The 13,971-nt window shown below is 58.1% G+C and overlaps 1 protein-coding gene across 2 annotated transcripts in view; it reads left to right on the top strand.

The window, feature by feature from the left end:
- SCUBE3 (signal peptide, CUB domain and EGF like domain containing 3) overlaps positions 1-13,971 on the top strand; it is a 30,953-nt gene that overhangs the window by 15,049 nt on the left and 1,933 nt on the right. The window contains exons 7-22 of one of the 2 annotated variants that reach the window (XM_085083023.1): positions 3,071-3,118; positions 6,022-6,138; positions 7,679-7,801; positions 8,908-9,024; positions 10,101-10,223; positions 10,415-10,549; positions 10,816-10,908; positions 10,993-11,100; positions 11,176-11,337; positions 11,580-11,783; positions 11,864-12,025; positions 12,283-12,450; positions 12,539-12,700; positions 12,943-13,140; positions 13,553-13,705; positions 13,888-13,967. In XM_085083023.1, coding sequence (XP_084939149.1) covers positions 3,071-3,118; positions 6,022-6,138; positions 7,679-7,801; positions 8,908-9,024; positions 10,101-10,223; positions 10,415-10,549; positions 10,816-10,908; positions 10,993-11,100; positions 11,176-11,337; positions 11,580-11,783; positions 11,864-12,025; positions 12,283-12,450; positions 12,539-12,700; positions 12,943-13,140; positions 13,553-13,705; positions 13,888-13,967 — 2,153 coding nt within the window. The remainder of the gene's footprint in view (positions 1-3,070; positions 3,119-6,021; positions 6,139-7,678; positions 7,802-8,907; positions 9,025-10,100; positions 10,224-10,414; positions 10,550-10,815; positions 10,909-10,992; positions 11,101-11,175; positions 11,338-11,579; positions 11,784-11,863; positions 12,026-12,282; positions 12,451-12,538; positions 12,701-12,942; positions 13,141-13,552; positions 13,706-13,887; positions 13,968-13,971) is intronic. The other variant, XM_085083024.1, reaches the window with a different exon arrangement.

Raw genomic sequence — 13,971 nt, 5'->3', positions numbered from 1 at the left:
GGGTGGCTCATCTTCCTCACTGCGTGACTTGTCCTTGCCCTGCTGAAGGGTTTTTCCCAAGCTTTGAGGATGCAGCGATTTCCTTTTGCTGAGATACTCGCGATGTGTGTGTGAGGGATGCTGCGGGGTGCAGGGATGTGTCTGCTCAGCCACAGGGAGCAGAAGTGATCTTGGTGGTGCTTGAGGAGACACCTGGGGACAGGTTGCTGTGCTGGGGTGCAGGCAGGGGCCCCCGCCTGCCTCTGTGCTGCTGAAGAGAGAGTGGTGAGGATGTCCCCACACTAGGAATTATTGCTGTCACTGTCACAGGCAGCTTTTGAGGAGGGATGTGGAGGGGGCAGGTTTGCCCCCAGAGATCTGTTCCAACTTGGTATTGTGAGGCCTCGGCTCAGGAACAATTGTCTTGCAAAAAAAACCCAACAAAACCAAAACCCCAACAACCTGACAACTCAACCACCCCCAGAATTGTCCTTTTCCTGTGTGTGTTTTCAAATTGTAAAACATCAAGCAGAGATAGAAGTTTTACTGGTTTCATATGCTTGTGCTGTTTAACAGCTGCTTTGATTTAAAAAATGTTATATTTGGGGAGTGATTAAGTCCACAATTGCTTGAGACATTTGAGTTCTTATTGCAAAATGAAAAAGAAAAAGGAACTGAAAGCAAGAGAGGTTTTGGCTCCCCATATCCCTGCTGTGCCTGAACAGAAAACCCTCCATGCTTTCCACAGACAGCTCTGTCCTCAGGGCAGAGGAGCCCCTAGGAGCCTCAGGCTGCTCCCTGCCAGCTTGAGGGGTGTTTGGGGCTGAGCCCCCAGCAAAGCCCCCCTGCCCATCAGCTCATTGCTGCCCTAATGTCACTGCTGTCCCCCAGCCAAATCCGAGGACAGATCCCAATCCCTCCTGGCTGCTGGCCGGTGTGTGCAGCCCCTGGTCCCCGCCATCCTTGTGTTTGCTCCCGTGGCCATTGCGTCCTGTCCCACCTCTGAGGACCCTCCCAGGGGTTTGTTGCTGTGCCCAGGTGGGGAGCTGTCCTCCAACAGGGACCCCAGGACCCTGGGTGTGTCAGCTGGTGGGCTCCTCCTGGATGGAGGGCCCTGCACATGGCGTATGACTTGGGTAGGTTTGGGACCAAGGATGCCCCTGACCTGTTGGGTGTGGGGTGTGAGAGAGAAGCTCTCCAAAGCATCTTGTGATTTAGGGGATGCTTCAGAGCAGTCTGTTTGCTGGGGAGGGTCTCTGCACTCAGATCTTGGTTACACAGGTGTGAGGGTGGGATTTTGGGGTTTCCAAAATCACTCATCCTTTTGTCCTTGGCCAAAGTCTCCCTCTTTGTCCCCACGCCCTGCACGGTATTTGCTGGGGAAGCATCTCTCACCAGAGCCAGCACATCCCTGTGAGCTTTCCCCTTGCCCGCCTTTCCAGGGCAAATCAAACCCTCACTAGAGGATTTCAGGAGCAGCACCAGCCCAAAGCCCACCGCCACGTCTGTCTCATCCCTTTGGGCTCTGCAATCCCCCCTCCCAGGAAGCGGCCTGCCCAGCTCCTGCATTCCCTGGGGGATTCCCGATCCCCAGCCCCACCGTGGGAACACCACGGGATTGTGCTGCAGCCGCTGGGAGCCAGCAGCCACCCCGCAGGGATGCCCGGCCGGCGGATTTACAGCCGAGGTACCTGCTCGGATATTTATAACCACCCTTTCTTGTTTTATGGCTCGGGCACAGCAAACAGCCCTCCCCCATCCACACTGCCCCCTCCACCGCCCCTTCCCCATTTCCTCCAAAATATTTCATCATTTCAAGGGGAATAAAGTTCCCAGCGAGGGGAAACGCGAAGTCATTCCCCGGGCCGCGGGCTTTGAAATTGTACGCGGTGCGTTTGATGGGCTGCCGGGACAGGCCCCTGGTCCAGGTTCCCTTCAGATCACACCACGCGGCAGGAAGCACGATCAGCCCCTCTGAGTGACAGTTTCATTAGGCCACGGCCGGTGTTTTTCATTTTTCCGCTTTTTATTGCTGCTTTTAAAAATGCAGATAATGAGGAACATGCCTCTGAGCACAGGGGCCATCGCTAATGGCTCCCAACATGTCTGCAGGCACCAGGGGGAGGGGGAGCCGGGAGAGGAGGCCGATGACCTTATATATTTATATTTATGCTCTAAAAGCAGCCTTAAAAAAAAAAAAAAAAAAAAAAAAAAAATTAGAAAGCACATAAAACAGCCCTCCAGCAGCCAAGGGTGCAGCGCCCGCAGGGAGATGCAAACATGACTGTCACAGTTGATGCAGATTTTGGCTTTCTGGGAAAATTTACCAGCCAGGCCATCACTGAACCTTCCACCCACCTAAATTTAGGGTGCAGCAGGGCTGTTGCTGGCCCCCTGCTCACGGTGAGCACTGGTGGAGTGGGAAGGGGGTGGATGAGGAAGAAATATGATTAGATGGAGAGGGAAACTAAACCCAGCTCAAGTTTTATGGCCGATTTCCTGACCCACGCCCAGGCAGCTTGCGGCAGCACTGCTGATGCTCCCCAGCTCTGTGGAGCCATGCTGAGAGCACTGCTGGGAGCTCTGGACCTGCTGCTGGGTCAGTGCTGGGTGCACTGACCCATGGGTGAGGCTGGGCAGTCCAAACACACCCAGAATTTGGGCTCACTGCTGGCTTGGCTGCTAAATCCAAGGGGTGCAAGTGCCGCTGGTGGGATGCGGTGTCCTTCCCAAAGCCCATGGCTGTGCAGTGTCCACCTGGCTCCACTCAGGGATCACCACCTGCTCTGGCACGTGCTGGTTTTGCTCCCAACAAGGACGAGGACCTGGCTCCCCAGACTAACAGGCTGCACTAACGCTCCTCACAACGCGCTTCTCCCGCTCGCATGGGGCTCCAACCAGCCCAGCACAGCTGGAGGGGTTTGGAGATGCTGAGGGACATGGAATGCTTGGGAGGTGGGAGAGAAAAAGCCCAAAGAGACAGTTCCCACCAGGCTGGAAAGGCAGCAGAGTTGAACCCACTGATGTGTGACACCAACCAAGTTCCCTGCTGGACACTGATTCTAAATCACTTTTTTATAATGTTAAACAGGGGAGAGACACTTCCAGCAACACGTTATCCTTGAGACGTTTTCTAATGGTAAATATTTTTGTTCTCTCTATCTCTACGAAGGGGTCTAACCGTAGATGGTCTCTCCTCTCGAGATCATAACGGGGCTTGGGGGCTGAGCTGCTGCGCTAACCGCATGTCTCACTAACCCTGCCCCACTGCTGCTTCCAAACCCTGCAGGGCCAGCCTGGGGCTGGGCTGGGGGACAGAGCAGGGAACTCTCCCCACGCTGTGCTTGCATGAGGTGGGGGCTCTCACGCTGCTTTGGTGGATCCAGGGGTGACAATCTGCTTTCCAGTGGCTGTGGCAGTGGTCACTCCCCACAGCCAGGAGGAGCTCACAGTGGGCTGCCAGTGGCTGCGTGCTGGGGAGGGGGATGCTTGTGCCCATCTCTGTGCTGTGCACTCCCAAAGTTGCCCCTTCCTAGAGCCCACCCACTCGAGGATGGTTCCCTCTGGGACATTCAGGGTGTCCCAGGGTTTGGCCTTGCTGTGTACAGGGGCTCCCAGCCCGGAGGTGCAGCAATGGCAGAGCTGAAATGGCCCCTGACAGGGCTGGGTACCTCCCCAGGGATTTCTTTGCATCCCCGTGGGGTCTCCAAGCCATTCACAAAGGTAAGGTGATGCCTCTGCTCTGCCACCAAGGAAACTGAGGCAGAAGGTGTAGTAGCTTGTTTGTGGTGGGGGATCTTGTTCCTGGGTGTGCTGGGTGCAGGCAAACTCCTGGCACACCCAGGAGCTGTGGGAGAGCAGCTCACCAGTACAGGGAGCACTGAGTGCAGCTTTTGGGGGGCTCTGCAGAGCCTTTCCCACAGGGGTGGGAGAAGGGGGGACCCCAGATCTGTGCCGTCACCACGCTCCAGCCAGCCCAGCTGTAATCCCTCCAGTTACTGCGGAATTATCCCCTCAGGCTCGTGGGGTCACATCCTGCTGAGATTGTCACTTCTCAGAAGGTGGAGGTGAGGCCAGAGTATCTGCAGTGAGGGTGCTGAGCAGGGCAGGGAGTGCCAAGGCACAGCAGTCGGGAAGTGAGACCAGAGCTGGGATGCAGGAGGGTGGAAAAGAGTCTGAGAGAGTGTGTGTGTTTGTGTTTGAAGCTGCTTTGTCCTCTCTCTGCCCCAGCCATGGAGGCCTCACCAAAGCCCTGTGTGGCTGGTGAGTCACGCCAGGCTGGGAGCAGCTCTGGGCTGCCAGCTCCGCCGAACAATTGCTGCTCCCTGGGGCCACCCCAGTGCCCGGCCCTGTGCTACCAACCTCCACTGCCTCACAGGTACCCCTGCAGCTCTCTCCAAGCTTTCTGCAAGCCCAGGACAGGGTCCTCCCTTCACAGAGGGGTTTGTAGTGGTGCTCTGGCCGTGCTAGCTCAGCTCATACCCAATGCCCACCCCGGGCAGCTGCCCTGGGGTAGTGGGTGGGACTGGCTTTACATCTCAGCTGAAATTGCCAAAGGTGCTGGGGGGCCAGGGGGGTTCCACAGTGCTGGAGGAGGGTGTGAGCATGGTGACAATATGCCCAGGGCATCACATTGTCTGGAGACCCAAATCCTCCCTGGTGCAGCTGCTTCTTCATCTCGATCCCGCTGGCAGCAGCACCTGAACCAAGCCCATGGTCTCATCTCAGCGGTGACCCTATTAAATCAACCCTCCCCAGGCTGCTTCTGCATCAGCTGCTGGAACAAAGGCTGGCGTTAAACAAACGATTCACTGGGCTTTCAGAAAGTTTCCCTTCCCTTGGGCACGGTGTCACCGCTGTCCCTCGCCCTGGCGCCGCAGGGAGGGGGATGGCCCTGGCACGGCTGGGCGGCGTGTGGCGCAGGACCTGGCTGGAGGAACAGTATCTGCAGAAATCCTTCCCCTGCCGTTAGGTTTTGTAATTGTGCTGGCGATTAATTTCATAAAATGGTCCCTTTTGTTCTCTTATTATGGGACATCATAAAAATAGCAGTGGCAAGACGAGCACAGAGCGATCCCAGCTCCCAAGCCCCGCGGCAAATGGTTGGATGGTTCAGTCATCCCTACCCCATGCGGCTCTTGCAAAGAGCAGGAGAACCTGGGATTTGCTCTTTCCAAGGAATTTCTTCAAGGCATTTTCATCTTGGGTTCCTTGAAGCCCAAATGCCTCATTTATCCAAGCAACCAGCCTTCTGAAAGGAATATTTTATTATCCTTTGTGAACAACTTAATGCACTTCAAACCATTGTTCTGGTGGTTAGGGTTGAAATTGAGGATTGATCTCACAGGGAAGCTGTCAAGCTGAAAATGCTTCATTTAAATTAGTGTCCCTTCTAGTCCTACCAGCAACAGCTGACTTTGATAATACTGAAATAATTAGCTTTTTTTTTTCAATTGGATTTTTTTTTCCACTGATGCTGCCTGCCTCTGAGTGTGTGTTTTAATTATATGAAGTGTCTCCCAAATTAGCCTGAGACACTGGATGAGCTGCCGTGCCTGAGCAGCGGGTGACAGTCAGGGACTCACGGCACAGGGTCACCTGTGGCTTTGTGGCTCAGTAGCTTGGTGGCAGGGAGGGGGACAGGACCACCCTGCCACCCCACCCGGGGTGCTGGGGCTGTGCACCCACATCCCTGGGAGCCACAGCCTGGGTGTTCCTGGCAGAACCTGTCTCTGGCTGCGTTTGCACAAGTGCTGTGACCTTGTCCGTTGGAAATCGAATTCCTCCTCTTTGGAGCTGCCCAAGGTGGCCTCCACGAGGCCCTGTTTGTGGGGGACAGCAGCCCCCATGTGTTCATTATTTCACGGCTCTGTGGCCTTGTTGCTGTTGTGTGAGAAGCCAAGGGTGGTTTCCATGGGCTCTGAAGGGAGTACCCACTGCCACTCCCAGGCTGTGGCATGGGGGACATCTGGGGGGTGTGACTCCCCCAGACTCTTGAACACCAGCCCCTCACCCCAGCCTTTCTCTCCCCTTCCCATGCAGAGACGTGTGCTGTGAACAACGGGGGCTGTGACAGCAAGTGTCATGACGCGGCCACAGGTGTCCACTGCAGCTGCCCCATGGGCTTCATGCTCCAGCCTGACAGGAAGACATGCAAAGGTAGGTGGCTGTGAGCAGGGCTGGGTGATCACTGCTCATCCCTGAGTGTCTCAGAGCCCTGTTGTCTGCTCAGTGCCCTTAGAAAAGGCTCAGGTTTAGCTCAGCTCAACATTGCCCACAGTGCCTGCTGGCTGGGTGTTTGCATCCATGGGGCTGGGACAGGAATCATCCCCTTCATGGGGACTGGGATGCCTTGCTGTAGGCACCATGCTTGGCTCCACTCCCCTGGGAAGCCTGTGGGGAGGAGGAAAAGGGGGTCAGGTCAAGTCAGAGGCAATGGTGTGGCCCTTTTGGGGTGAGAGGGTCTTGTCCCATCTCACTCCATCCCACTGCCTCAGCTGCCCCAGTGGGGCCATGCTGGGTGTGCACCACACCTGCTCTGGGAGCTTGAGATGCACAAGTCCCTCTGGGGACACTGCCCAGCAGGTCCAAGCACCATGTCCCACATGGGGGAGAACACCCCGAGATGCTGCACATCCCACCAACATCCCCAACCACCTGCCTCTGCCAGGCAGGGCAGTCCAGGCTGCTTTCCCTGCACCCCAAACTTGCCCTCCTCAGGGCTGGCCAGTGCCTGCATTGTGTCTTTTGGCAGCTCTCAGAACTTGACCCCAGCTGAAAGAAAAGCCTGTCCTGCTGCTGGCTGCCTGTCTACCTGTTGACTGCTTCCAGAACCCCCTGCCCCTGGTATTTTATCAGAGCATCCACCCCTCTCCAATTCTGCAGTTTCCAGCGACATGCAATAACCCAGAGCCATGTCCACCGTGTCTGGGGTTTTATTATGGCTGCAGGCAGGTTTACAGCTCACTCCCTTGCAGTCATAAAAAGAAAGAAAGCCTCAGCCCCAGTGAGGCAGAGCTGCTGCCCCAGCACTGGGGGATGGAGGGACAGGGCAGGCTGCTGCCTCTTCCTGGTCTCCTTCCATTTTACAGGTCATTTCCTAGCAGTAAATTTGGTCATTAGTGGAAAAACAAGAAAAACAACCAAAAAACCATGTCCCAGCCTCTTTCCAGGTAGTTGGAGCTCTTTGCAGTTACTGTGCATCATCTTATTTAGCTTTGTTAATGGCAGGAAGGAGATGGCAAGCAGACAAGCAAGGGCTGAAAAGCAGTTGTTCAGTGTCTGTTTTTGAAGGAGGGGGTTCCCCTCTGTTTTTTTCTTTCTTCTTGGTACTCCTGGTCCCCCAAAGCAGTCCCCCGCCCAAACCTGTGACTCTGCAAACTCTGGTCTGGTGCTCTCACTCAGCTTTGAGGCTCTTTTGGGGCTCCAGGGGATGCTGAGACCTGTAGGAATTAATCATTTTGCACCACTTCCAAGGAGAGCTGAGCCCCAGAATCCTGACCTGGCCCAGTGTCACACATTGGCTCCTCAGATACCCACAGAGAAAACCAGCAGCCACATTCTCCTGGTGACCATCAGAGCCCAAAGGGCTCCCTCCATTTTCCAGCTCATGGTGGGGACAGCATCCAGAGGGGACCACCCAGCTCTCCTGGCCGAGCATCCCAGCCAGGGAGTGACAGGTGTCCCTTGTCCCCACCAGACATTGACGAGTGCCGGCTCAACAACGGTGGCTGTGACCACATCTGCAGGAACACCGTGGGCAGCTTCGAGTGCAGCTGCAAGAAGGGCTACAAACTGCTGATAAACGAGAGGAACTGCCAAGGTAAGGGGCAGTGAGTGCCCAGGCCCTGCCTCTCCCTGTGCTCCCACCCTCCCATGGCTGCTGCTGGAGAAGTGCTGTCCCTCTTGCTCATTCCTCTGGGCTTTCCTGTGGACTGCATGCATCCTTCGGGGAATTAGTGTTGGATTTGTGTTCTGGTCTGGGCCTTAGCTCTTCAGTTTCAGAGCTGGGGACTAGCAGTTAAAGCCAGCAATTAGGGAGATGCCAGTGTTCATGCTCCTTGGAGGGCAGGAGTAAGGAGAAGATGCCTCCTGCTCACTCCAGAGGGAGCTGGCTGCTCCCTGCTGCTTCTTCCACCTTTTTCTCCCTGTCCCAACATCTTCCTGCACAAACCACATAAACCCAGCAGGTCACTGGGCTGCCCCCGCAGCCCATGGCCAAGGTCAGCACGGCAGGTGTGCATGAGGCTGAGTGTTGCATCCTGAAAACACACGGCTGGGGAAGGAGGGGGCTGGCAGGCTCCGAGGCTGCCACTGCTTTCATCTCCGTCCAGGCTCTGTGCTCTGGGAGTTTGACGTGAGTGCAGCAATTAACTTAATGAAGCCAATGAAATGATGCTCCAACCCACCACGTTGGGTTCACCTCCCAACCAGGGCCTCCCTGCCCCAGCGAGGTGCCCGCGGGGCCGAGCAGGCATTGCTGGCACCTCCCCGAGGCAGGACCTGCCCGCGCAGCATTCCTGATCCCTCCCTGGCATCCTGCTGATCACGGCATCCTCCTGATCCCTCCCTGCCGTGCACAGGCAGCAGCCAGGGGTTCTTGCAGCCCTCCAGCGCCAAGGACAGGGTGCTGGCCTTGTTTGGCCCATTTGAGGTGCAGAGGGGCCGCAGGAGCTCGTGGCAAGGGGGTGCTGGTGCAGTGGGGTGAGGAGGAGCTTGGAGGCAGGGTGGGAGCACAGGGTCCTGGAGCATACTGGTGTTGAATACCCAGAGCAATCTGGTTCTGGATCCTTGGAGCATCCCAGTGCAGTGTCCCACAGCATCCCAGCACAGCCCCCAGCTTCCTGGGGCAGTTGGAGCAGGGAGGGGACAGTCCCTGTGCCATTCTGCCATGCCAGCTCTCACCTGCTCCCCTTGCCTTTCCTCCAGATATCGATGAGTGCTCCTTTGACCGGACCTGCGACCACCTCTGCATCAACACCCCCGGCAGCTTCCAGTGCCTCTGCCACAAGGGCTACACACTCTACGGGCTCACCCACTGCGGAGGTAGGGCCAGCCGGGTGCTGGCAGCTTGTCACCCCGCGGGTTTGGGTCCCAGGGAGGCACACGGGGTGGGGCAGCCCCGCGGTACCTCTGGGGACACTGCTCACCCCAAGGGCCCATGGGGAAGGTCGGTTCCACACATACCCGGGCTGAGGCCAGGCAGGGAGGGGGCTCACCGCCAGACTCGCTGGTGTCTGCAACTTCAAACAGAGCGACAGGAACAATTTGCGACTTGTCTGCAGCGGGAGAGAGGGAGAAATCCCCGGCGTTTTTGGCAGGGAGCTGTGACGGGTTGGGAAGGGGAACATCAAAAGGGTTTGATTTAAATTTCACAAGGCAGATAGCTCCCAAGGGCGGGGGCGTGCTGCGCCCGGGAAGCGGGGAGGCAGATGAAACATGCTTTGCAGGGGCTGCCGAAGCGTGTCGTGGCAGCAGTGCCGGCAGCCCGGGATGACGAGCCTGGGTGCTCCAGTGCTGCCTGGCTGGTGAGGGTCAGTGACCCTCCTCGTGTTCCTGAGCTACACGGTCAGCATGAGCTGGCACAGCCCCAGGATGCTCTCATGGTGGCCCCGCAGCTAAGGGATTGATGGCTCCCACGGTGTCCCAGCAAGGGGAAGCTGGGCATGGAGGGCTGTGGCAGCTCCATCCCTGGCTGTGCTTCATGCCAGACCCAAACAACACCCTGTTTCAGGCCAGAGCAGAGGGTCCCTGCTGAGGAGAGAGACAGGGCTGCTGAGCAGCTGCCTTTTGAGTTCACTTCCTAAGTGCTTCCATGTCGGCTCCATCTGCTGCCCTCCCAGCCCATGAGAGGCTGGGGCTGGGCTTAGCCTGGATGGGCTGTGTCCATCCCTGCCTAGCCCCTGGGGACACTGGGAGTCAGGGTGTCCCTCATCCCCACGGAGCTGGCACGGCTGCAGGGAGGTGGCACTGCTGGAAGTGCCTTGTGGTGCAGATGCCCCATCCCAGTGGGTATGGGTTTATCTGTCCAGAATCCTGGCCCTGAGGAAATGCAGTGATTCAGTGTCAGAGCCAGGGGGTCCCCCTGCCCCTCACCACTGCCTCTTCCTTTCTCCTTGCAGACATCGATGAATGCAGCATCAACAGGGGGGGCTGCAAATTTGGCTGCATCAACACTCCTGGCAGCTACCAGTGTACCTGTCCTGCTGGCTGCAAGCTGCACTGGAACAAGAAGGACTGTGTGGGTACGTCAGGCCAGGAGCCACCAGGGCTGCTGGGGGAGCTGGGGGATTTGGGATGCCATGCTGGAGTCCCTATGCTAGGCTCTGGCACCCTCTCCTCCCCAGTGAATCCCCCAGTGAGCTGGAGGGTGCAGGGATCTCTTGTGGGTCTCTGGGCTGGGCCAGCCATGGGCATCCCTGATTGTCGTCAGCAGCTGGTGCGTGTCCCTTGGAGATGGTGAAGTGCCTGCCAGGTTCCGTGCCACCACGGGCCACCCTCACCTGCAACAAGATGGGCAAGAAGGACAGCTGTGCCCTTTCCTGCACCTCCAAGGCCCGATTTCTGCCAGGTACCAGTGCCAGTGCTACCACCAGTGTGGGCAGGGGGTCCCCATTTCCCTGCATGGCCCAAACTGGGGAGGAGAGGAGTGACTGCACAGCCAGAGTGCAGTGGCTGAAGGAGGGAGGGAGGGTGGTTGTTGCTCAGGAGGGCTCGTTGTTGGGTGTAGATCCACAGGACAGGTCCCTGGTGCAGGATCTCTGTGCCAGGGTGCTGGGCATCATCCACCCTCCCTGCATCACCCTGGCAGAGCCAACTCCCCTTCCTCCCTCACAGAGTCTGACAGCAGCTACACGGTGAGCTGTGGGACCCCTGTGCTGCGGCAGGGCAGCCAGCACAGAGCCACCAACAGCAGCCAGCAGTGCCTCGGTAAGGGGGCTCCCAGGGTGCCCACGACCACCACCAGTGTGGCCAGGCCATGCCAGGTTGCTGAGCACCCAGCTTTTCTTTCAGAGACTGTGGCCGCGCCGGTCAAGCAGAAAGCCTCCTTCAAGATCAAGGATGCCAAGTGCCACCTGCACCCGCGGAACAAGGGCAAGCAGGAGGAGGCTGGGGCACAAGGTGAGGTGTGAAGGGGGAGGTGGGGGTGCCTGTCCCCCAGCAGGAATGGGGTGCTGACCTGTCCCCCCCATGCAGGGGGCTCGGCACCGTGCTCTGACTGCCAGGTCACCTTCGTCAACCTCAAGTGTGACTCGTCCAAGAAGGGGAAGGGACGTCGGGCTCGCAACTCCCCCAACAAAGAGGTGACACGCATCACGCTGGAGTTCGAGGCTGAGATCAAGCCAGAGGAGATCACAGGTGGGCACGGTGCTGGCCTGGCCTGTCCTGGGTGGTGGCACTTGTGTTGGGAACAGGGACACAACACCATCCCGTGCAGCAAGGAGAGACAAACCAGTCCTCATCCTGCACCAGATTGGATGTGCTGGGTAGCACTTGCAACTGAGCATTTCGGGGATGGTTATAATCCTTCTGGGCTTCCCTCTCCATCCCTCCCTTCTTACCACATCCCTGTTTCCCCCATTCCCCTCTGCATCCCCCAGCCAGCTGCAATCTACACTGCCTGCGACAGAGAGTGGAGAAAAAGCTGAAGTCAGCCATCAAAGCCCTGAAGAAATCCATCAACCAGGAGCGGTTCCTGCTGCGCTTCGCAGGGATGGAGTACGAGGTGGCCCGGAAGCTGAGCGTGGCCCCGGAGCGGCAGGAGAGCTGTGGGCCGGGCCAGCAGCGCCTGGCCAGCAAGTGTGGTAAGCAGCGTGGTGGGGTGACGAGGGGACCCGGCGGTGACAGCCCCCACAGCATCACCGACGTCCCCCCCGGCTCTCAGTCAGCTGCTCGCAGGGAACCTATTACCACGGGCAGACGGAGCAGTGCGTGCCCTGCCCCCCCGGCACCTACCAGGAGAAGGAGGGGCAGCTCTCCTGTGACCTGTGTCCCCGCGGCGACACCTTCGGGCCCATAGGAGCCACCAACATCACCGGCTGCACGGGTAAGGAGGGCACAGGGTGGGGCTTGGCTCACACTCGGGGGATGTCCAGGGCTGCAACCTCAGCCATTGGGAAGCCTTGAGCATCCCCAGGACCCACAGAAGTTGCTGGTTTGGGTGTTAATAACTTAGAGGGGACTCCTGGAAGGGTGGCACTTGCTCTGGTGCTGCCAAGGCTGAGGGGGAAGAGGATCTGGGTATGGGGTGGGAGAGCCCCAGGCATGTGGGGCGCCAGGACTGAACAACACCTGTGCCTGCAGGTCAGTGTCCCCCTGGCCAGCACTCTGCTGATGGCTTCAAGCCCTGCCAGCCGTGTCCCCGTGGGTCCTACCAGCCCGAGGTGGGACGGGCGCTCTGCTTCCCCTGCGGCGGGGGGCTGACCACCCGCCACGAGGGAGCCATCTCCTTCCAGGACTGTGACACCAAAGGTAGGTCAGATGCAGTCCCCAGGAAGGGGCCACCCAGCAGGGCTGTGCCAGCAGCTGACACAGCTCCCTGTGCTCCCTGACCCCGCAGTGCAGTGCTCCCCTGGGCACTACTACAACACGAGCGTCCATCGCTGCATCCGCTGCGCCGTGGGCACCTACCAGCCTGATTTCCGGCAGAATTACTGCATCTCCTGCCCTGGCAACACCACCACCGACTTCGACGGCTCCACCTCTGTGTCCCAGTGCAAAAGTAGGCGAGCTGGGGGGTGACAAAAGGGAGGGACAGGCATGGGGGTGCTTCCTCAAAAGTATTTAAAAATTTTGTGAAGTGGAGTTTGGGGTCATTTCAGTGCTTTGTGCATGCAGGCAGGCATGGGGCCGTTGCCTAATGGAACACTGCCCCTCTGGCCCAGTAAACCACCCCCAGTGGACACTGCCCCCCAGTGCCCCCAAGCCAGTGGTTCCCATCTGAACCGCCTCCCTGCCTTGCAGACCGGCAGTGTGGAGGGGAGCTGGGTGAGTACACTGGCTACATTGAGTCCCCCAACTATCCGGGGAACTACCCTGCCAACATCGAGTGCACCTGGAACATCAACCCCCCACCCAAACGCAAGATCCTCATCGTGGTGCCAGAGATCTTCCTCCCCTCCGAGGACGAGTGTGGCGACGTCTTGGTCATGCGGAAAAACTGTAGGTAACCGAGCAGGCTGTGGTGCTCAGGGGAGGAGCTGGGGGGAGAAAGATTGGGGTTTGGCAGAGCTGCCTGGTGCAGCAGGAGGTGAATCTTGGGAATAGGGTGGGTGGGGAGATCAGCATTGCCCTCCCATCTGGGTGCCTTGCTGGATCTCAGGGGATGTGCGTGGGCTGGGCTGCACACCTGGGCCTCAGCATTCATTTTGGGGGTAAAAAGCCCCATTTGGAGCTTTCCAGAGCAAGGAAGGAATAGTGACATCCCTGGTATGTAACATAAGGGTTGGGGGGGGCTCAGCCTTGCCCAGTATGGATAATTCCCATCCCTGGTGCCACCCTTGACCCAGTAAGGCTGGGGATGGCTCTGCTGATGAACAACCAGCATTCCGTGTCCCCTTGCTGTTCCCTGCAGCCTCCCCATCCTCCATCACCACCTATGAGACATGCCAGACCTATGAGAGGCCCATTGCCTTCACTGCTCGCTCACGGAAGCTCTGGATCAACTTCAAAACCAGTGAAGCCAACAGTGCCCGGGGCTTCCAGATCCCCTATGTCACCTACGACGGTGAGCAATGGGGTACAGGGAGATGCCATCCCAGCATGCTGATGTCCCACTCATCCCAGTTTGGGACCCAGCTCACCCCCAGTTCACACCTCCTGCGTGTTTGGGGGGAGTAGACTGAAGGATGGGGGATCAGAGGTGTGGGGACAAGTGGCAGCTCGTGCCCTGACTGTGTTTTTTGGCAGAGGACTATGAGCAGCTGGTGGAGGACATTGTGCGGGATGGAAGGCTCTACGCCTCTGAGAACCACCAGGAGATCCTCAAGGTGA

This window comes from Lichenostomus cassidix, chromosome 26 (assembly GCF_008360975.1).
Source record: "Lichenostomus cassidix isolate B80296 chromosome 26, HeHo_3.0, whole genome shotgun sequence".
Classification (NCBI taxonomy): domain Eukaryota; kingdom Metazoa; phylum Chordata; class Aves; order Passeriformes; family Meliphagidae; genus Lichenostomus; species Lichenostomus cassidix.
The sequence above is the reverse complement of the archived record's forward strand: the minus strand, read 5'-3'. Positions and strand labels throughout refer to the sequence as shown.